Genomic DNA, 21,996 nt, shown 5'->3' with positions numbered 1-21,996 from the left:
AAAAGAGCAACTGTAAAATATAGTAGTTATTAGCTGTCATCACCACAAGCCTACCTGGAAAACTCTTAACCAGAAGCACAGTGGAGGATGATCAAGACTGCAGTCTGCGTCAGCAAAAATCAGCAATTACTAATACCATCACCCTTTTGCAACTGAAATGGTGTTTTGCAGCCAGCTACCATACAGTTAAAACAAGGCTGAGTTGCATCTCAAGTTCTCACGGTGGCTAACTGTCAAGAGATTAGCACACCCATGCAATCCCAAGCTCCCATTCTCCTCCGTGAGAAGACCTCTGCCTCCTCCAGTCTGTCAGGGCTAAGCACACATACAGTTGTTTTTTAATTCGTCTTTCAGTCAAAAAAAAACACCCCATAAATCCTGAACAGTAATTACTGACAGAACGGGTGTAAGAAGCAATTACACATGTTGCCATCAGCTTTAAGAGATGAGAAATGGGCAACGGGCAACAGCCTTGAAATGGTCATCTCACAAATACACTTAATCCCCCCCCAGACAGGGTGTCTGACCATACCCCATGAATGGACGAACTGTTTTATTTCCGCAGTTGTGACAGTGGCTTGTTCTTGTAAACAATTTGAAGCAGCATGCCTGTTCCGTTGCAGGGCCGGTGCCAGTGCTTTCACTGCCATGCAGTAAAGCAGAGCAGGGAACCCATCCAGATGAGAAACACCTCAGTCAAATGGGTGTGTGTATGTATATATATGTATGTGCAGTTTGTACGTACACATGTATAGTATGAACGCACAGTTTCCATCTGGCTGAATTCTGCAGGTGCTCCACACAAACACTAGTACTAGCACTGCATGAGAGGAAGGGCAGGAGTGGGTGGAAGTGACAGTGATTGCATAAGCTGGCATCACTGCCAAAAAGATTATTATCAAACTGTGCACAGACTCTGAAACACAGGTGTGAAGAGATGGGTGGTGACCCAGACAGAGCCTTTTCTTCGCTGCAAAGTTTTGATGACAGGAAAACAGAAGTCTGCATCCATGGGTGCGCATGGCCTCACTGAACCAGCACAATACCTGAACAAATCCACCTCCAGAAAATTACCTCAGCCCCCGTGACAGACAGTTGCTAACAAAAATGCCAGCATGCTCCCGGTACATGCAGGAGCTGGAAGCAATAGGTTCCTACTGCTGGCGCGCCTTGATTTCTGCCCACGCAAACCTTTGCAAAGAGGCTGGTACCAGTGAAAAAGTCAAGAATGCATGTGTCCCGGGTGTCAGCAGCAGTGTCACATTCACAGATCTGATGCTGGCAAAGTCCAACACGCTAGCCAGAGACTCCAGGAGTGCCTCTTACCACAGGCATGCTGGTGGGAATAGAAACACTACAAGACGTTCCCAGGTGAGCTTTCCCTAAAATGCTCTGCTCCATCCTCTTGAACTTACGGTGTGCTCAGGCGGGACGGTGAAGCTGCTACAAAGGCCTGCTAACACCTGAAGGAGCAGCTCTGCCGCCTCCCTGGCACCAGCATCTCTTTGCTGGCCCAAAACAGCTTACAAAGCCAGCAGACAGCTATTCACTTATTTTGTTATCTCTCTGCCCGGCTAGTGAGCTGAACTGGCCTGTCTTAATTGCACCCTTAGCAAAAGCATTTCACCTCCCCATCTTTGATACCATGTCTGCTAAATGGAGATAACAGCACCGTCCGTATTGTTGGGATTAATTAACAACTGCTTGTGAAGTATCTTGAAAATTCAAGGTGATTTACAAGTATTATTGTTGCTATACCTGGAATACTAGCAACAGCAACAGGTAATGTCACTAATGATTTTCATAATCTCATCCATTTTCAAAATGAAGACTTTTCTACTTCTTCTGGAGGAATCAAGGCACAAGGAATTCGGACATACGTTTTTTAAATGGGCAAGAAGTGGCAGAAGGCTTGAACAAAGCTGCACAGAAAAACAAGCAACGATCAGAATAAAAAGCCCCTTAGCGCCCTAGACGCCAGCTGCAGTACTGGCTCCTGACCCTGCTCCCAGCACTTATGGAAGTGCTCGTGAGCGGCTGAGGCCCGAGCAGCACCCAGCTGACTGAAAACCAACCTCAAAGACAGCCCTGCTCACAGAAAGGCTCATGCAGGTTGCTTAGATGTTTTGAGACTGTGCAGTCACATCATTGATTTAGGTTCTTTTCAAAAAAACAAACAGCAGGCAAGAAGCCTTAAGCAACCCTGTTAAAAAGAACCTATGCTGAAACTTTAAAGCTCTGATCTTCGTGTTGCCATAGCTTGTGAACGTGCTGTAGCCTTCTCTCATACACCTCTCATACAATACGATATGGATTGTAAAAGTACGTATCGGCACTGCTAATTCTGTAAAGAGACTAAAAGAACTACAAACTCAACTGTACCTAACATACAGGATGGGAAAGAATCTCAGAAGGAACCCTAGCCTTCCCCAGCGCTCAGCCAGGATCAACACTTCACCTCTGCTCCCCCGCACACGTATTTCAGCCCACACTTGTCACTGCATGAACACACAGGACTGTTTCTATGAGACAAATAGAGACTACAGAAATTCTGCTCCCGTTCAGTGTCAGGGTAAGTTTTGACATTTTCTTTCAATGAGACCAAAGTCAGCTTTTTGGGGGGTGCATTTAGCATTCACTGCCTGCAGGGCCAGAGCTAGTGAACAGATGCACCCTGTCCGTGCCTGATCTCATTTCACAGGACATGACAGTGCATTTCACGGTCTTTCCCATCTATCACTTAAAAAAAGAGAAAACGAAATAAACAGGAAATGCTATGATAACTCTAACTCTCGCATGCTTTCAGACACAGTATAATTATTGAACCTAGGGGCATCACTGTGCTGGTTAATATTTCTTTCTTAGGCCTTCAATATTCAAACTGCAGTCAGTACCACTGCTTTGTAGCAGAGCTCAATATTCAAATGGCCTGCAGCTGTATAATAAGCAGTTTGGGGATTCAGAATTATGCTAGTCATTAAAACAGAATATTTAGATAAACAGTACAAAGATGCAGATTGCCTTCCCACAGGGTAGGTTGCACAAATAACTTTAAAATACACTACAGAACTGTAATTGCCAGACCAAAGGGCAAACTTACCAGGCTGCAGGTCTGTAACTTGAAATACTTGAAAGCTAAGAAATATGACCACCGCCATGCAAAGATTAGGGATTTTGCAGAAATACACAAGGACAACTTCCCCTGCTTCATGTTTTATGCACAGGTCTGTAGGACATGTCATATTCTGGCTCCAGGAGTCCATGCGGCATCCTCAAGGGATGGGTGTGCACTGGGGCCAGGCTCCCCCAGCCCCTCTTGGGACAGCTGCCCAGCTGCAGAGCTTGAGATGCCTCCCACCCACAGGCGATGCTCCTGGCTGCATCCCTGCAATCATGCTTGGTGGAAGGAGTGAGAAGGGAGAAAGCCTTCTAGAGTGCTAGCAGTGGCAAGCCACAGTGGCAGCCCTCTCCCAAGCCCCACTGCAGGGCCCTGGTGAACGCCATGACGCAGGCATTCACGTAAGAGATGATGCCTGGCAAAGGATGCTGTCTTTCACTGGCGCTCAGCTGCACAACCTCTGTAGGTGGTGTTCTGAGAAACTGCAAGACAAGAAAACATTCATCCCTCCTGACCCTGCAGCTCTCATCAAAGAGCTACACAGCCTACAGCTTGAACACCCGGAAAAAGTGTTCAGCGCACTACAAATAAAACTGTCCTGCTTCAGTGCTTCAGCTTTCTGTGGATGACACAGGAATCACATGTGCTTTTCTTTGTGTGTCCAACAGGCCTTTCAGGTATATCAGTGAAGAGCAAGCAAGAACCTGCCCACACTAGAATTGACTTGGTAGAAAAATAAAAACAAACAAGGAGAAACTCACCATAAATATCAGAGGATGCATCAGACTTCTCTATTTGAATGTGCTGTGTAATTTTCTGACAGATTTCTATTTCTTTGTACAGCTGAAGAGAAAAAAAATCACAAAAATACGTTACTGTGGGAGGAGGCATCAATTGTACTAATTTTGAACATTTTTTTTTAATTACAAGCAGGAGAAATGGACTGTGGTCATTATTTATCAGTTTTTCTCCACATGTGTTAGATGTATTAGTAGTGTCACTAAGTTTTACTATTAGAACACAGTTAAAGAGGAGGAAGCACTGTTTTACTACCACCATCAGAAAAGCAAGGATATATGTATTTCACTTGATCAATACCATTCTGAGTAGACAAGAAACAAAGCTTCTATTCTTGTTTTCATATTTTACAGGTAGTCATCATTTAAAGTCTCTATATTATTTTGATTAAGACATTGCAAGAATTCAATTATTTGAGAGTATTAAAATCACAAGGAGGGATCCTGTTTCTTAAATAAATTTCTGAATTGTTAGAAGACGATGGGATTTGATATGCAGCTCTTTCTTAGCATGAAATTTCACCTTTAACACTTTTATGTTTATTTGTTCCAACAAAAGCCCCCAAGTCTTTGAAATGGTCACTAACATCCTTCCTGGGAGACCGGCACAAATTCACACCTAGGTAATAACCCAGAAGCCCACGCACTCAGGTGCAATTCACCCTGCCTTTCAGGAGCAAAGCAACTCCTCAGCAGGGCTACACCCCTCCACCACAGCTCACACATTTTGAGCTTTCAAATCACTGAAGTTTTCCTGTCTTGTGTGGCTCACTATTGCATCCAGGTCCTGCCCCGAGTGCCAAACAAAGGAGATGGTAGTGGGGCCTGTCATCCTACCTGAGGCAGGGAAAGCCCGCTTCCCCAGTCCAGGTCAGATATTTAGAGGCTCTGAGCCGACACCTTTGGGAGTCTGCCCTGACTTATTCCTTGCAAGGCAGCCTTGACACACTGGAAACCTCTGGCTCAGCACAGGTTTGAAGCTGTTTTTTCCATAGCACAGGTAGCACTTAAGTAATAAACCATCCTTCCCTCTTTAGAAAAAGTTGTAACCACAGGTGAATGGGAGCTCACAGGTAAATATTGGTTCTGTTTACATGCTGGTATAAGCGTGTAAAAAAGCAATTCATAATAATTAGCATTTTGAAACTAAGTGACAGCAGTGTTTCAACTGAAGTATTTAAACCGTTTCTTTAAAATAGTAACTAATTAGTAAAGGGCATCTTTAATAAAAGTATCATTTTATCTCCTGCTTATATCAGCACTTACACATCTGCTTAACTGCAAATATTAGGTATTACAGAACAGTTATATACCCATTTAAATGGTTGTTTATAGTAAAACAGAATGTAAAATGAAATGAGGATGCCATGCTAGTAATATTTTTTAATGCATTTTTCAAATATAGGAATATATTGTTCAGAACCAGAAAAAGAGTCAAAAGACATTTACAAAAAACTCAGCTAGACTTCAGCAAGGGTTTTAAAAAGAGGAGAAAGAAAAAAAAAGTGAAAATAACAGTATTTTCAGAACAAAATTTACGTCTGATCCCTGCAGCCATCTCAACTGAGTATGCAGGACCAAAACCACAGAGGATGGCTGACAAGCTCTCACAGGGATATGGCAGACACTTGCTGCCTGCATCCCAAAGTTTTCAAGCAAGAACCTCTATCAAATGGGAGACAAGTAACTCAGATGCACAGGTTGCAGCTGAGCTGCCCAAACCAGAGAGCCAGCCCCGAGGTGCTGCTTGCATTTCTGTGCCCTGTGGACCTGCTGTCCCGACACCCAAAGGCAGGCAGCATACCTGGGCTATGGTGGCTCATGCCGTGAAGGTGTCAGCCTTGCAGGCACCACAGCCTCGGGGGGGGAAACCCCCTCCAGACCCAGAATCAGGCCCAGGGCTCTGCATGGAGAGGTTTGATTGCAATACTTGGAGCATCCCAGGGCAGGATGCTAGGTACCGGGGACAGGATTTCTTCCTGACAGCAGCAGCAGCATTGCTCCTTTGAGCCACTCCAATCCCTCATAGTGTTTTTCATAGCAGCTTTGGGGTGTTATTATTGGTTTTGGTTGGCTGGTTGGCTGGTTTTGGTTGGTTTTTTCCCTTCAAGATTATATCTTCCTTGCCTTTTTCTCCTCTACCACTTTTGGTCTTGTCCCAGCATCCTTTCCCAGAGCTACGCCTTCTAGTAGTTCCAGCACCTTCACTCCAGCTTCAGCCTACCTGCAAGACTTCTGGGGAGGCCCCTGGTCTCCTGCTTCCATCTAAAAGTGCATCCTACCCAAAGTAAAAAGTCTGGCACATCAAGCTTCAGGCAAAACACTCCAATGCTTTGTTTGCAATAAAAGATGCTTAAAAGTCTAACTGCCTGGTACAGCAGCTAATGCTAAATACTCTCCCCTGAGCCCTCAGTAACATTTTAAACACATAATAAATGGAGCTTGTGATTTTTTAAAGACTGTGTCAGTACACAAAGCATCACCATTAATGTTCTGGAGATAAATGGAATATGGATATTTAATCTCCATTTCTTACTTCAATATATCTTAGAGAGTCTGCAAGAAAAAGGACTATCATCCTAAGAAATCACTTTTCTGCAGCAATGTATGTCTGTCAAAGCATTTTAGTAGATGGAAGACAGCTCTAGCGAGGTAACATCAACATTAGACAATATTATAAACAGCTATTCAGGAGACTACAAAAATAGAGGCATTTGTTGTATCATATTACACCAGAATCATTTAATTAAACACTTACATAAAGTAACTAACATTTTCTCATGAAACAAGCGTGCACACACACCAGCAAACATACAAATGTCTGTTGGTTTAATGTTACATTATATAAAAGCCTGCCACACCTATCCATATTATAAACTTTCAACATGTGCATAGTCCCACTGACTGTAGAGTTTCTGTTTAATTTCATTTTTTCAAGAGTAAACAATAATTGATGACTATATCAATCCTACATCTTCTCAACATAAGAAAAGTCACCAAAGTCCTTCCAGGCAACGAAAGCTAAAATCTGTCTCCTCTGAGTTTTAATTTTTCCCAACGATGTTTCGCTTCCCAGTCCTAGTATCCCACTTTCTCACCTTTTTGTTGTTGTTGTTGTTGTTGACAGTGTTAAACGGCAAATCCTGGAACTTCTTTACTAAATGAACAAAAGCATCCCTAACTGGCAAAGTTTTACTTCTTATAAATAAAGCAGCCACCAATGAAAAGGACTTTAAAAAGCTTTACAGCCTGCATGTGTAAAATCATAGAGTTAAAGCATGACACTAATTCCGTTTGGTCTTTTTTTTAATCTCTCATTTCAATATTCCTTTGAAGTTGCTTTTGAGATTAATGATATGAAAACATCCAACTGAAGCAATTAGGAAAGTATATTCTCACACGTAACTCCAGAGCTTTTTAACCTCAGCATTTACCTTCCCATTTAGGGAAAACAAAAACAAAAACAAATTAAACAAACAACAAACCAAAAAAGCCAACTACCTGTGCATTTCCCCTCTCTTTAAAAATCGGGCAAAGCTATCTGAACAAGAAATACTCAGGCCTCAACACTTTGTCTTTAAAACCACCAAGGACAATATGAACAACAGAAAAAGGCAACCTTGAGAGAAGTAAGCTTAAATGTATGTTAGAGTGACGTTCACACATTACCTGTGCCTGTTCCTCCTCTCTCTCTTCCACACAGACGCATGCACAAACATGAGATAAATATCAACTCTTTCCTCAAAATTAAATGTTTGGAGAGATTACTGTAGGCCAATTTGCTATGGTCTGCAAAGCACTATAATTGCAAGTTAAAAAGCACAGCTCTACATATTACGAATGTCAGATAAACACTAATTAAGTGTCCTACCAAGTGCCATTTAATTTTGCTCAGTAGGTAGCATTACCAGTTCATAGATATCCTCTTCTGGCTTTGGTACATAAAACTGGATCTGGTTTTCAATCAGGAATTTAAGACGCAGGTAGTGAGCAGAGTGATCCAGCTGGTGTGTCTGCAAGAAACGGAGCAGAAGCTTTACAAGAGAAAAGCAATGGCTCACATCATCTGTACTTAGAGAACGGCCCGAGACTCATAGGAAGAAAAATGCCCCAGCACCGTCTTTCACAAGAGGCCCATGATCTCCTAACCTGAACCTCCTCCTCTTCCCCAGGAGTAAGCATTCATTTAACCACTGACCAGGATGTCAAGGGCAGCACTAGTACTCTAAGCAGCCTCTGGTTCTGCTTATCTGGCAGTTCTGCTCCCTCCCATGCTATTGCAGAAATAAGCAAACACTTTTACAGCAGAAGACTCAGAGCATACCTTTGCATACAAAGGGCATTTAAAATTGCAAGGAGGGAAATAAATGTTGTGCTAACAGAGAAAAATGTAACAGGACAGTTTTTTCTGTTTGTTTTGGGTATTTCAGAATCTTCGTATTTTAATGGATAATTACGATGTGGTAAATGTCAAGCAAAGTTAATATAAAAAAAATCTTTATGTCCTCTAAGTTCAAAACAGCTCCAGATACACTGGCTTTATAAGGCTAAAGGAAGCCATGAGTTGCATACTGGATTACATCCCAGTGGAAACAGGTCACACCATTTTAATGAATTAGTTATAATTAGCTGACGATACAGCATTTGGTCTGGGAGATGTTAACGACCTTTTCTCAGCACGACTAATAAGCTTGATTTAAGCAGAGGTTAATGCAGTGTGTAATCAAAACGCATTAGAATTATGACAAACACAAAGGATGTCATTCAGAAGTTACTTTCAAAGTTCGTAAACTGTTGACTAAGGCTAATGAAAAACCCCAATGTGATTCACAAATATAGAAGGTAAATTCTCCTCACTATCACTTTTGAAATCCCATTATATCTTTTTATACTTGGCTTTTCTATTTTATACGAGCAAATTACCAAAGTTTTCTAGGTTGTGCTAAAAACAATGGCTCATCTGAAAATTCATGGAAGAACGTAATTATTGCCTATTTATTATGTTTTTCAATGCCTTGCTTCTCCAGTTCAAGCCAAGATGATGATACAGCGGGACTCAGCTGACTGATCACACAGCACTGATGATGAGTAATGTACGCCGAGTGACCCGTAAAAAGATCACACACTGACCTAGCAAACCCTTCAGCAAATACTCAGATAACAGTGAATGTTTTCAAAGTCTAGATTAGCCCATGAATAAAAAAGAGCGACCAATAAGAATAATAAAATAGATCTATTGCTTACTCTACGTACTGCTACATTCAAATACGTCCAATTCAAAGACCAAATTCAGGAATCAAATATCTGAAATGGAATAGGCTCTGTAATCTGGACAAATACCTAGTTAATGAAATAAAGAATCTGAAATCTATCAGAGGCCAACATAAAAACAGCTGAATGTAGGAGACCCCTACCCTCTCCCCTTTCCTTATTTTTAATAAGCATTTTGCACACTTTCCTCATTGTTTACTGACCTTTTCCACTATTTTTTTCTCTTACACACACACACGTACAAACATGCCAGAAATTAAAGGGAAGAATTGGCTTTAATGGTTCAGAAATGACACAGAGGAGTTCTAGATTAGTTTCCAGTCATATTAGTTTGCTATCCCTATACACAAACTGAAGAGCACCTCACACACCAATTAAACAAGAACATACAGAGACATGAACCTACAGACTGCATACCCCATGTCCAGAGGGAGCTGTCTATGATAAATCTCTCTGCAAGTCCATGAAACACTTGAGCCATTTACAGCAAAGCCAGGGGGGAAAAAATTCTATGTGGAAAAAAACACACTAGCAGAAAAAGAAGCTAGGCAACCTGGCAGCCTCCACCTGCCACCACGCTGTATCGTCCTGTGGTCTCCTGTGCCAAAGCTGTCATACACATGCTGCATTTCATGCGGGGCCAGACCATGCCGGTCAGCCAGACATATGCTGACAAGCCACACGCCATCGAGTAAAGCCCAGGGTTGGGAGAAAGCCCCTGTCTGCAGCTGGGTATTCATGTCGCTTCCCACAGCAACTCTGAATGTCCTCCCCTTGCAGTGGAGACCCAAAGGGATGCTTTCCAGCCTGCCCCAGGCCAGCAGAAATCACAGCCTGTTGCAGAGGGACATGAATTTATGTAGTCTGGGGCCTCCAGCCACTGGGAGCAGACCCAGAGCTGCCTCACCTGCACTGGTGGGGCAGGGAGCCCATGCTCAGCCACCCCAGGCTCCCCGTGGGGCCAGGGGCAGCCCAGCACCACCAGTTCAGATCCACTGCCCGCCCTGGGGCAGGGGCAAGGTGCGCTCAGACCTGCTTGCAACCTGTTCTGCAACCTGCACCCTGATAGCATCTTAAAAGAGCAACCTTTGGCAGCTTGATCTATCATCCCAGCAGTCAATGACAGGGCTTCTGCCTGCTTTGATACGGGCACTGCATCAGGCGTGGAGGTGATAGCTGACGCCTCCATTTTCACACCTGTCTTTGCAGGGAGATCTGCTTATGAGAAAATTGTGTGTGCTGTCCATTTTAGAGAGCAGGAGGGAGCCAAATGCAAGATGACTGATGCTGCACTGAAGCCCTGAACTATGCCAGAGAACAGCATTGTCTGAAGAGGTCACCAGACAAAACTCACACATTTTTTACGCCGCTAATTTCTTCCACGAAACACCAGCCAGGGTGTGTGCCATTCATCCACTACATTGCAGTCCCATCCAAGTCATGCAACGAGAGTCATCACCATTAAAGCTGTGAAGGTGCAGCGCATGAGCCACACCATGTAGTTAATTAACATCTGTAGCTGCAGCAATGCTTTGTCTACCTCAAAAATTTACGTTAGTTAAACTGTTTCAAATAGCAGCATGATTTTCTACTGAAATGAAAGGAAAAGGTCCTCTTATAGCGGACACAGCCCATCTGCCCTAAAAGCCGTACCGTTAACCCGCTTCTTTTGTGGCTGATCTAGCTGCGTCCATACGCGGGAAGGCAGGAGCAGAAACAGGGCAGCTTTAATGGTATTTAATAATATAATATAACCTTTCAAGACCACCCAAAATACCTTTTAGCAGTCCAAATAAGCTTCTCCGTTTATTTATTTCTCTCCTAATAACTCTGGCTATGCCTGGACTAAATTAAGTAGCTAACCCAATTTAAAGCATAACCTGACAACTTAACCAAAGTGCTCTTGAAGAAGAATTTACAGCCTGGGGTGCGATCCAACTCAACAGGCTCCGAGCAGTGTAGCGGGTCACACAACCAGAACTAGTCATCCATTTCAGCTCCCTTCTAGTTAAAGCAAGGGGCACCCATGCTCTTTCAGCTTGGTGGGGGAGACCTTCATTCATGCTGAACTGACAGCATCATGGAAACAGGCGAGCCACCTCGCCATACCGCCCGAGCTTCGCGCTTGTGTGGCCCAAACCTTTTCAGTCAGAAAACACCAGCTCAAAATCAAAGTACGCCTGCAGAGCATCAAGTCTAAGTAACTTCTCAGAGACTTTGAGCACAGATCCGGAGACCTAGGGGGAATCTGCTTCTTGCTCCTCATGCAGGTCTCTTTGAAAAATGCAGGTTGTGAGAAAGCACAACCTTTTTCACTTCTCACTTTTTATCCATTCAGTCAAAAGACTAAATGCCACGTAGTCTTCTAGGCTTGATTTTTGGTGTTATTCTCTCCATACTGACTGCCTAAATCCACATACAGTGTGTGTGTTTCTACTCAATTTTAAGACATACCATTATGCAAATGTTAGTAGTAAGTATACACACATTTACACTGATCAGTATTATCCATGCATATACATTGACTTTTCCTGCCTTCCAAGTGATGTCATTAGTTAAACCTTAGGTGAAATCTTCAAGAAACCACTTTAAAATATGCTTTAACTATTCTCCCACCAAATTTGATCATAGAAGTGTCACAAAGCAGCCTCCAAAACCTAACTCGCTGTATAATAACAAGCAGCAATGTTAGTATAAGAACACATTTTCTACAATGACTTGAGTGCACTTAATGTTCTCCAACAGAATAATCAAGCTCAGTTTAATAGCACAGACAGATTTAACCACATCTACAAACATGAAGAGGTTTATATGAAATGTAGATCTTGAAATGTTTACTATACCAGAACTTGACTGGTTCTCTGATGGCAGATGATGTGAAATGATGTGGATCAGATATTAAAGGGGAAAAAATGAGCTGAATGTAAGAGACAGAAGAAAGAGATTGATTATTAAATGCTACAGCAAAGAAGGCATCCATCAGTGTTTTCCAGACCGAACACTTACAGAAAGGAAAGAAACAGACAATAGCTCTTCAAAAAACAAACACTCACCCACCTCCCCTATCCTTATATACCACCACCCACAACAATTAAATACACAGCGAGAGACCAGATCCTCAGCGGGCACCTACTGAAACTGGTGGAGCTACACCAATCTGTTCCAGCTAAGGATCTGGCCCAGTGAGTTAATCACTCTTACTCAAAGGAAAATATAAATCCTAAAAATAAATCATTACTAATAATGTGTCATCCAGCTTCCCTATTATGTCTCTCTCCAAAAATGTCATCTTTTCCTGAACACAATGAAGTGCTTTCACAAGCTGCAGCACTCTTAATAGTGCACCTGGCAGAGAGACGAGCACACTGTATAATTATTGGAAACAAATGCCGTTCCCTCACCTTCGCTCTCTTTGGAAGCACATGCAACATGTTCTAAAAGTTCCCAAAGTTACGCGCCTAACTAATAAATGTTTTCTTTTCTTTTGCTGTTGTTGTTGTACAGAAGAGGACTCACTTTTCAGAACTGCACGTGACATGAGTTGGGTCTAGCTTGCAGTCAGCCAGTTAGCAGAAAACATACATTATGTAGCTGCCAGAACTGAAAGCTTGTATTTAATTTGTCAAAGCTTTCAACTTCTTTGCTGAGATGTAACTCTTTTTAACGGCCAAATGTCTCCGATACTTCATTTTGCAAAGAAATCCAGGTGGTTTTTCTTCCACCCCCCACAAATGCAGATGAAAGCTTTCCTCTCTCTTCCCTCCTGCCACCTACACGAGGTGAGTCTGACTCCGCAATGCAGACAGCAAACACAGGAACCTTCTCCCACTCCTGGTGCTGTCGTTTGCTCAGTGCCTTCCTCCCCTACGCCAGCCAGAGGGGAGGAAGCGGCAGGGGGAAGGAAGGAGGAACAGCACCTGGAAACAGGACAACCTGGCACCTGGGAAAGGGTGAGATCACCCGTCTGCCTGGCGGAGGAGGGAACGGGCCACAGGGGGGCTTGGCAGAGGTGGGGAAACCCGGGTGGCTGGGTGAGGACAGGGCGACTGCACTACCATGCTATGGGGCGTTCAGTGAGGGGAAGGAGGCTGGGGGGTGCAGACGGGGCGAAGGAGAAGGGTCCTGCACACAGCTTGGTCTCCAGTGGAGTGGGTACGTAAGAGGAGGCAGCACTGGGGTGTGAAGGCACCGCAAGAGGCTCACGCAGAGTGGACAGAGCGGAAAAGACAAAAACTAGCCTGCCTTCCTCTCCCTACGCACATGCCAAATTTAGCTCTAGCTGCATGAATATTTCTTGTGTGGTGCTAGCATGAAAATTTCAGTATCGTTCATGTTTTTCATCTAACATACAACTGATCTCACAATACAGTGCACTGTGAGCACTGGCATACGAGAAAGTTACGATGAGGTTCACCTGAAAAGGCTCGTGGTTGTAGATACTTCACCCCACTTCAGGGCAGCCCTTACCTTGCAAATCATTTCCAGCACATCCCGTGTGGTGTCCCCAGGACGGATGACTGTCAGAGCAGGCTGGTTGTTCGGCAGGCAGAACCAAGATGGCGTAAAATACTCGTGAACCCAAATATCACAGTCAGGATTGTGCTGATGGACACTGCTCAGTGCCACTTCTTTTTCCCTCTAAACAGACAAAATCTGTTATGACGCTACCAGAAAAATACAATCTCCCTCTTCATCAGTAACAAGTGTAAGGAACATTACATGCTGTATCAAAAAGCCTGCTTACAGAGAAGACATTTTATTCACAAGCCTAGACTGAAGGCTTGTCTGGACAGGAAACTTTGCAGTTTTACCTGAGCAGTACAAAGTGTGCCTTCTCATGCCACCCACACAGCTACACTGGTGCAGTGTGCTTTTCCTGGGATTTTACCCTATGGCTATTGGGAATGCTAGGAATGCAACAAAAAATAATAGTGATAAAAAGAGATTTAAAATTAAAAATTAAATGTACTGTGTTTCTGAGTAAACCAATCCAAGGCCAATAAAACTGTTGTAAATGCTACAGTTCCTATACCTAGAAATGGCAAAATAGCAAATCTTAGCATTTATTCTGAATTTACTGCCTTTTATACATCTGAGCTGCTTTCTAAGCTATAAATCCCCAGGAAGTGATAGAGTTGCAGAATCCCTATTCGCTGCAAGTGGGCTCACGCAGCTAAACCTGTATTCACTACATGAAGAATGTGCCTCTTAGCACTGTCTTAATGCTGTTTTATAGCTGACTTTCTCCGGGGAAAGAAAGTAGTTGTAATTGTGGCTGCAAACGGAGAAGCTCACAGAAGCGCATGAGAACAAAACAGAGAAAGTCCTGCGCCTCACAGTTGCGCCAATCCTGAATTATGAAAACCCCATATGGCTGCCACAAGGAACCATCTTCCAGAACCAGCCATGGTCCTCCTGTGGGCAAGTACCTCCCTGGCATGCAGTGCTAACACCCCTCTGGGTCTGCTACCTCCAGCTGCGTTTAGGATGCCACACTCAGCGAGCCCTTTTGACCATGAGCAACCAGCTCAAACCCTCGCGGAGCAGCTACAAGCCCTACAGCACTCAGAGGGTTCTCTCCTCTCCTGGGGACTCCGTGTCCCCTCTCTCATCCCAGAGTCAACGCTGCACTTAGGCTGGCTGTAAAGGGGGGAAGGAGGCAGCTGGAAAGCTGGTGTTTTACCTTGCCATCTGGGACCGTATCATCGAAGATTCCTTCGAGAGATTTCTTTACTGAATCAACTCCTTCACCAAACACCTGAGGAACAAAGAGCAACTCTCCTTTAAAACATGAATGCGCCTCTGTGCTGTCTGCAGCACACACTAACGGGAGAACAGTGTATCTAACATCTGGCACGGAAATCAAACTGAAAAGTAAAACATTCATCTCAAAACACAGAAAAGGAGAGTATCAGCTTATTAAAAGAGAAGGGGGTGGGGGGTGATGGACAAGCTGGTGACGGGACACCATTCTGAGAGATAGAAACTAGTTTTGCTTAGGGGTCTGTCATTGACCTACTTGGTGGAGCTGGACAAATTTGATATTCTTTTGTGCTCATTTTCCTCACCTGTAAAGTGGGGGAAATGAACACTTCTCCACCTCTGCTAAGGCTGAGAAATCAGAAGAAGGGATCCGCTTCTGGCTGATTTCATAATAAGCCAGCTTCAAAATGTACTTAGCAAACATTCAAGTACTACAAGGCACAGTAACCCTTCTCTAACGAAGTAAGAGCTGGTAACCCAGCATGAGCCAGAGAGCCAAAATCAACAGGACTCTGCAGGATGAATGACAGAATGGGAATATTTACAGGATCCACCCCAAATCAGCACAGGACTGCATCAGATGGGCAAACAGCAGCATTGTTACTGCAGCAGAAGCTTGTAATTAAAACTGAAAAGTTAAGTTTTATAGCTCCACATCAGCACAGCTTTGTGATCAAGTTGCTGGGTTTGGTTGTTAACTACTCAGCACCTAAAACAAAGCAGGGACCATGCAGGATGGGAGAAGATCACTTCTTTAGGGATTTACAGTTTACTGCTTCAGCTTTGCAATACTTTGCATGCTAGTACACACGAGCAGGGGAAGTGCATTCAGGCACTATATTTAGACATTCTGCTACTTTCTCAAACTTTGCTTTTCCTTTGACTCTCTGCAGTATGACTCTTCTTTAACTGGAACAAAATCCCTTTTCACGCCTGTGCTTATTGAGGACTGAGGGGGGTAAGAGTGGGGGAAGGGGGAGGAAGCATGAAGAATGCATTTATCTCCACTGAAAGGAAAAAAAGGGTCTGAAGACACAGCATGGGTAGGATTCTAGCACAGGACAAGGGAATGCCCTTGATTTGGGGAAGTAAGTACAAAGCAACAGGGATCATGCAGCTCCAGCGCAAAGACTTGGGAATACGCTCACAGAGGCATCTGCTGCTTCCCAGCAAAACCCTGAGCTTTTGCTCAGTCACCAAATGTTAGGTGAACTTCTAATGTCTCACTAAAAACAAGATGAACAATTTTGCAGTATTCAGCCTCTGCTAAGCAAAACAAACGCCCACTGCTGCTTTAACAGAAAGAAGAAATCACAGGGCAAAGAACAACATGTGTCCCAAGCCTTTCTCCCCTCAAAAAGTGAAAGAAGAGAAAGAAAAGCAAAGCCTACATTTCCTGCAATTAGATGAGGTATGGCTCTTAAAAATTGAAAGCTATAATTAGGGATGTTTGGAAAGAATAACAGGGAAGCACCTTCCTACCACACTGAAACCCGTTTTCCAGAGACAGATCTGGGCAATGACTGGGTGGAAACGCTTCAGCTTTTGCTTTTTTAAAAATCTGAAGCAAAATGGGGATTGTCCCTACTAAATGCAAAGCTTTTTCTTACTTTAGGAAGTTTTCCCCAAACTCAACTACATATGAAGTATTCTACAAACTCATAACTTTACTTTTAAGGAACAAACAAGTCTGCACTTTCTTTTCCTTCCAAAGTTGTATCTGTTTTACACTGCTGCTTTGTTACTCCTGAGTTTAGGGGAAGTACCTCCAGCAAAACCAGAAGTAGCAGAAATGCAACAGTGGAAATGTAACCAATTCAGCTAAAGCAGGTGCAAACTCCAAACCTTGTTTGATAGGAGCTGCTCTATACCTATTTGTAATTACAGTCACTGATTTTTGAAAAGGATGTGAAATGAGATGACTATATGCTGTGAAAAATTAGACAGGCATGGTTAAGGCTGAATGTGTAAGTGCTTGATGCAAGTGACTCGCTGCATGAACTGCATGCTGCACAGTAACAAATAAGCCTTGAAAATAACAGTATCACAAACTTCCACACACTTACCTGATTAATGCTTGGCCTCCCTTGCTTTTTCTTCGAGGTAGTATCCAGCCCCCAAAGAGAAGAAAACCTGCTTCTCCGTTTACTGGCAGATCTGGACATGGCCTGCGTCCTTCTCCTCACTCCGGACTCCCCTGTGCGAGCTGCCACCTGTCAGTGCCACATGGTTTTAAAATCAAAGGTTGCAGCATCCCACTGCACCATGGCTTACATAATCTAATAAACAGTGGAATCTGCTTTGAAAGAAAAAGGCAAATGCTATGGCAACGATGTGTACTCACAACAGGGACAATGGCGATGCTTCAGGCTAGTTCCTCCTCACTGTGATCTAACTCACTTCTTCTGAAGTCAAACATCAAAAATTAAAATGGACACTACCACTCCCTCATTTTTTTTTTTGACATTTAATCTGAGATATTTTAAAGCAGCCTCATCATCACAGAGCAAAGCTGCAGCACCAGTGAATGGTTTGGGTATTTTTCTTTTTTTTTTTTTTTTTTTTCTAACAAGGTTTCAAAGCTGGACATGTGAAACTTGAGATACCCAAACTTATCTGTTGCTTCCAAAAAGCCCAGCCTCTCTCTGCTCCTTCCTGTGGAAGCATCCTGGAACTGACTCACAACTGCTACAAGCTCAGATAAAGGCTTGCAAATAGGTCAAGGTATTTAAAACCTGCACTTCCTTAAAGATAGCAACATTTAAAGGAGTGAGCAAAACACAGGAAGCAAAAAAACTGAGCTGAAATGACCCTTTCAATTACAGCAGTGTTAACTGCTTGGGTACTTGAAAAATGACCTGTGGAAACCCCTTCCAAGCCAAAAGATATTTGCCTTTAGTGAGACCAAATATCTGGGGAGTGTTTCCCAGGTGAGGAAGCTCTGGTAGAAATTAGTGCGACATTAGTCAGAAGTGTTTAGGCCAGAGTTTAAGCAGATTTCCCATGTGGAGGTGGCCTCAGGAGAGTGAGCTCCTCTCCTGTGAAAAAGGGAGTGGTAGGAGATGGCAGGCATGAACAGGAGCGCAAGGTGAAGCTAGACAGACAGACAGACCCACCCTGCCGACTTGGCCGTATGCTTCCTGGAACACCTTTGTACTGGATTCCCACAGCCGAAACTAGCAAAAAGTGACTGTCATTTGGCAACCCCAGTGGGAACACCCGAATCCCTGAGTGATGCCCCAAGCTACAGAGCTGAGAAACTGGTCGGTTGGGTGCAGCAGATACAAAACCCCATATGAAGACAGGTTGAACAGAAGGCTGGCTTGCGTACCCGGGGAACCGTTGCTGTATGAGTAACAGTGATTCCCCTTGGGAAAGGTGAAGAAATCAAGGAGAAGGAGAACTTAAACACTACGGCAAGCGTCTCCACTTCCAAAGCCTGGACTTGTGAGCCATTTCTTAGCTGTACCTGGGACATTTGTGCAGAGGCACCTGGGAGACTTAGCACATCCTCTGACTAATGTACCGAGGAACATCTTCAGGAGAGCTCGGGATGCCACGCTATCACCATGCAGCACCCAGCTCAAGTCTGAGACTCACTGCGCCATCTCTGCGCTACTGAGGGCAAAGGAGGACACGAGAGTTTGCTTGAAGGAGAAGAAAGCATGTGTTTTTTCCAACACAACATATTCAAAACATTATTTTTTTTCACTTGGCTCTCAAGAGACACCAGCATGAAGAGGCAGACTGTTTTTCAGGCTAACGCTTAGTGCTTCGCTAGATGCAAAAAAATAAGCATAAATGCAAATTACAGCCAGCCACTTAAAAAAATATAAATCCACCAGCAATTATCAGGATGATGACGCTAATCTTTTCATATATAAAAGAATAAAAACGCCCCTGACTGAATTACAGCCCTGTATTCAACTGAAGGGTACAGCTGACATCTACAAGACAACAGTGGAGCTCAGCTATTTCTATGAAGCTCCAGGAGTCCAAGACAAAACTACAGGAACTTGATTTAAATTCATTAAAACCCCGCCACTTTGCAATACATTTCCCTGTATTTTTAAGAGCTGGGTTGTTACATTATTTAAATTCAAACAACCATTTTAAGCATTATTTGCTACACCATAAGTAGCAGAGAAGAACATTTCCCCTCCCTTGTGGAGCATCAGGTGCTGATCACTGGAGACCGGTTATTAGACTAATTGGTCAGTAGTTAAATCCATATGGTAGAAGACAAGCCATGCCCGCGAAGGTCTAAGCCAACATGTGCTGAGGGCCTCGGAAAAGCTCTCATTGATTTCACAGGACTTTTGGATCAAGCCCATGTACGTGTACATTAGAGATGAGCCTGCTCTTGTAACAGGAAGATCTGTTTATAGAAAGTATGTTTATAGTGCAGATCTGGTAATTCAAAATCACATGTTTAGGAGAAACAGAGTTCTTCCACTTCCATAAGGCCATGGCTTGCAAGCATCTGCTTTTTAATCTATACCCAGGACACACACCCCTTTCAGGAAGCAGAATATTCTGCACACTAAGGTAAGGGCTCACCTCCCAGGCACAGACTGTTGTTTGTTGATGTGATCTCTGCCCTGGACATGTGAAGCGATTTACAGGTTGGCAAAGATGACCCCTGGCCTCTGTTCAAACTTACCAGTGCATGAAACGACGAGACTGAAAAGATTCCAAGACGGCCCATCGCAACTTTCGTCGGACGGCTGGCAAAAGCAAGCAGTCTTTTAGGGTTTGGGAGCTCCCCTCCTTGGAGACTAGCCAAGTAACAGCGGTACCGAAATAGGTCCATCTGGAACTGTTCAAGATTTTGTTCCCAAACGAAGATCTGTGTACAGTGAAGATCGAGGAGCAAGACACACGAGAAAAGAAGGAGAGAGGAGAAAGAACAGGGTGGTAAATACCTTGAAAAAATTTTATTGTTCCCAGTAAAACACTTTTTTCACCAATGCTGATTTCACTCAAGAAACCTTGATTCCCATTCTTTCCCACTCTCCCCTACCCTCACAATCCCCAAAAGGATACAAATAATAAAACGTTTTCATTAGATGGAAAACAACTTTTTTTACGTTCATAGCAGAAGTCTTCTGGGACAACTACTCCTTTGATACAATGCTAATTAATAGGATTAAAATTTCATTTTTTATTTTCTTTGTATTCCAGGATTCTCTTCTGAGCAGTCCCTTAAGAGGCTTCTTTCATGCATCAAGGGCATCTGAGGAACAAGAAGACCAAACCCCACCGAATTCCAGATACAGAGCGCCCCAAATCAGCAGCCACAGCAGCAGCGTTGCTGTAAGCATCAACAGAGCTTGCCATACGTGAAAAAGTGTAGCACGCTGGCAATAATTAATCTTATCAGAGGAAGAGTAGTATAATCAGCCTGTGTAAGAACTTTTTTAAATAATTCAAATTGCTGATAGGAAACAGTTTCAAAGCATTTAGAAAAACTCAGTTACATAAAGAGAGAGACTGCTCTGCCCCCTTACTGTGATTGACAGCCTCTGAGTGGAGCCCTTTCAACAGAGGCGAACATCTCCCCCCTCTCACGGGCTTCCAGGGGGTACAAAATCTCTTCAGCTTAGCGCATTAGGGCCTGGGCTGCTCCCTACGGTTTGCATTACAGGCATGTTTGGCAGCCATGGTAAAAGAGCTACAAACTAATGAATTAGGAGCCATATGTTAGTTTCCTAAAATAAGGTGCCGCTGCGGCAGTAGGAGAGACATCTGCTCCAGGCTCTCTGCTTCAGAAACACAACTACGTTGTCCACTTCAAGTCAGAAGGAGAGGTCCTGAGGGGCAGCCAGGGTTGCAGCCATGAGGTCAAGGCAGGCCCGTGTAACAAGCAGAAACCAGGGGCGCCTTCGTTGACCCATCTACCAGGAAAAGAACCAGTCTCTTCCATGCTCAAGACAACAAGCAACAGCAGCATTTGCTAGTCTGTGACCAGCTCTTCCCTAAGGCATCCTGCTGCCATAGCCTGGTACCCTCTTCGCTCCCCTAAAGCTCTCACTCCACCTCCAGGCAGCTAGCCAAATCCCTCATGCGGAGGCCAGGAGAAGACAGCCCATGCTGTACCTTAGTGCACGTTGTTTGGAGAAACGGTGCAACTAGGGCTGCCAGCACGGCTCTCCTGCCAACACATGTCCCGCCTGCTCTGGGACGCTCTGCCAGCATACACACGGCATAGCGGGAGCAGACAGATGTACTGCTAATCTGAAGAAGGCCTTAAAATATTTGCTAGGGGCTTATTTCACATAAGCAAGTGAGATTACTTGATCCAGTATGGTCTTCTTCTTCTTGGAGTCCGTTACTGAGGACAGCTGCATTTCACCCATCTTCTTCATCTTCTCATCCATATCGATCTTCTGCTCCAGCTTTTTTATCTCTGTTTTCAGGAGTTTGACGGTGTCCTCTTTGTGATGCTGCCTTGCCACTGCAGTTGCACAAGCTGAATGGATTGCCGTGATCCAGTTCTCCAGTTCAGTCTGGCTAGAGGTCTGAAGAGAGGGGAAAGAGGGGGAAAAGAAGTGAAGATGCTCTTTAAAACTGGTCGGAGATTAACAAATGCAATTCCAAGGAGTTCCCTTTCCCTTTGATCTTAAGATCCAAAGCCTTAAATCCACTTATAAGAGAAGTAATAAGAACCCCATCATTCTTAAGCAGGCCATTTTTAACTCAGCGCTAGGCATTCAGCACTTAGAATTACACCTATATCTGTGCTTTGCAGCTGGACAGTGTTTCCCAGCCAGGTCTCAGGAATTACCTTCCCTGTTCAATACAACGCTGCTATAATTTGTAGCTCAACATTTAATGATGTTTTCTAAACTCCCAGTTCCTTAAGGCAGAGAATGTAACAGCCTCTGTGCTCTTCACAGTATGGAGAGTTTTTTTGGCACGCAACAGTTAGCAATAAATAAATGGCATAAAACACGACCATAATATCCATGAGAAGCTTTATTCTGATGCACAGACAAACAAGCTTTCCGCTTCTGAAGGTCCCAAAGCACTCTGAAGGCAACACTT

The 21,996-nt window shown here is 43.8% G+C and overlaps 1 protein-coding gene across 10 annotated transcripts in view; it reads right to left on the bottom strand.

The window, feature by feature from the left end:
• The window catches only part of TIAM1 (TIAM Rac1 associated GEF 1), a 180,826-nt gene that overhangs the window by 44,723 nt on the left and 114,107 nt on the right, over positions 1-21,996 (bottom strand). For all 10 annotated transcript variants that reach the window (XR_013926210.1, XM_080376532.1, XM_080376533.1 and 7 more), the window contains 7 exons: positions 21,246-21,470; positions 19,613-19,798; positions 17,016-17,162; positions 14,870-14,944; positions 13,654-13,824; positions 7,824-7,928; positions 3,880-3,961 (listed from right to left, as the gene is read on the bottom strand). Coding sequence is in view for 9 of the 10 variants with exons in the window: in XM_080376532.1 (XP_080232658.1) it covers positions 3,880-3,961; positions 7,824-7,928; positions 13,654-13,824; positions 14,870-14,944; positions 17,016-17,162; positions 19,613-19,798; positions 21,246-21,470 (991 nt within the window). In the remaining variant the exon portion in view is untranslated. The remainder of the gene's footprint in view (positions 1-3,879; positions 3,962-7,823; positions 7,929-13,653; positions 13,825-14,869; positions 14,945-17,015; positions 17,163-19,612; positions 19,799-21,245; positions 21,471-21,996) is intronic.

Source organism: Falco punctatus, assembly GCF_963210335.1.
Source record: "Falco punctatus genome assembly, chromosome: 2".
Lineage (NCBI taxonomy): Eukaryota > Metazoa > Chordata > Aves > Falconiformes > Falconidae > Falco > Falco punctatus.
Note: the sequence above shows the minus strand (reverse complement) of the source record. Positions and strands in the feature narration are given on the sequence as shown.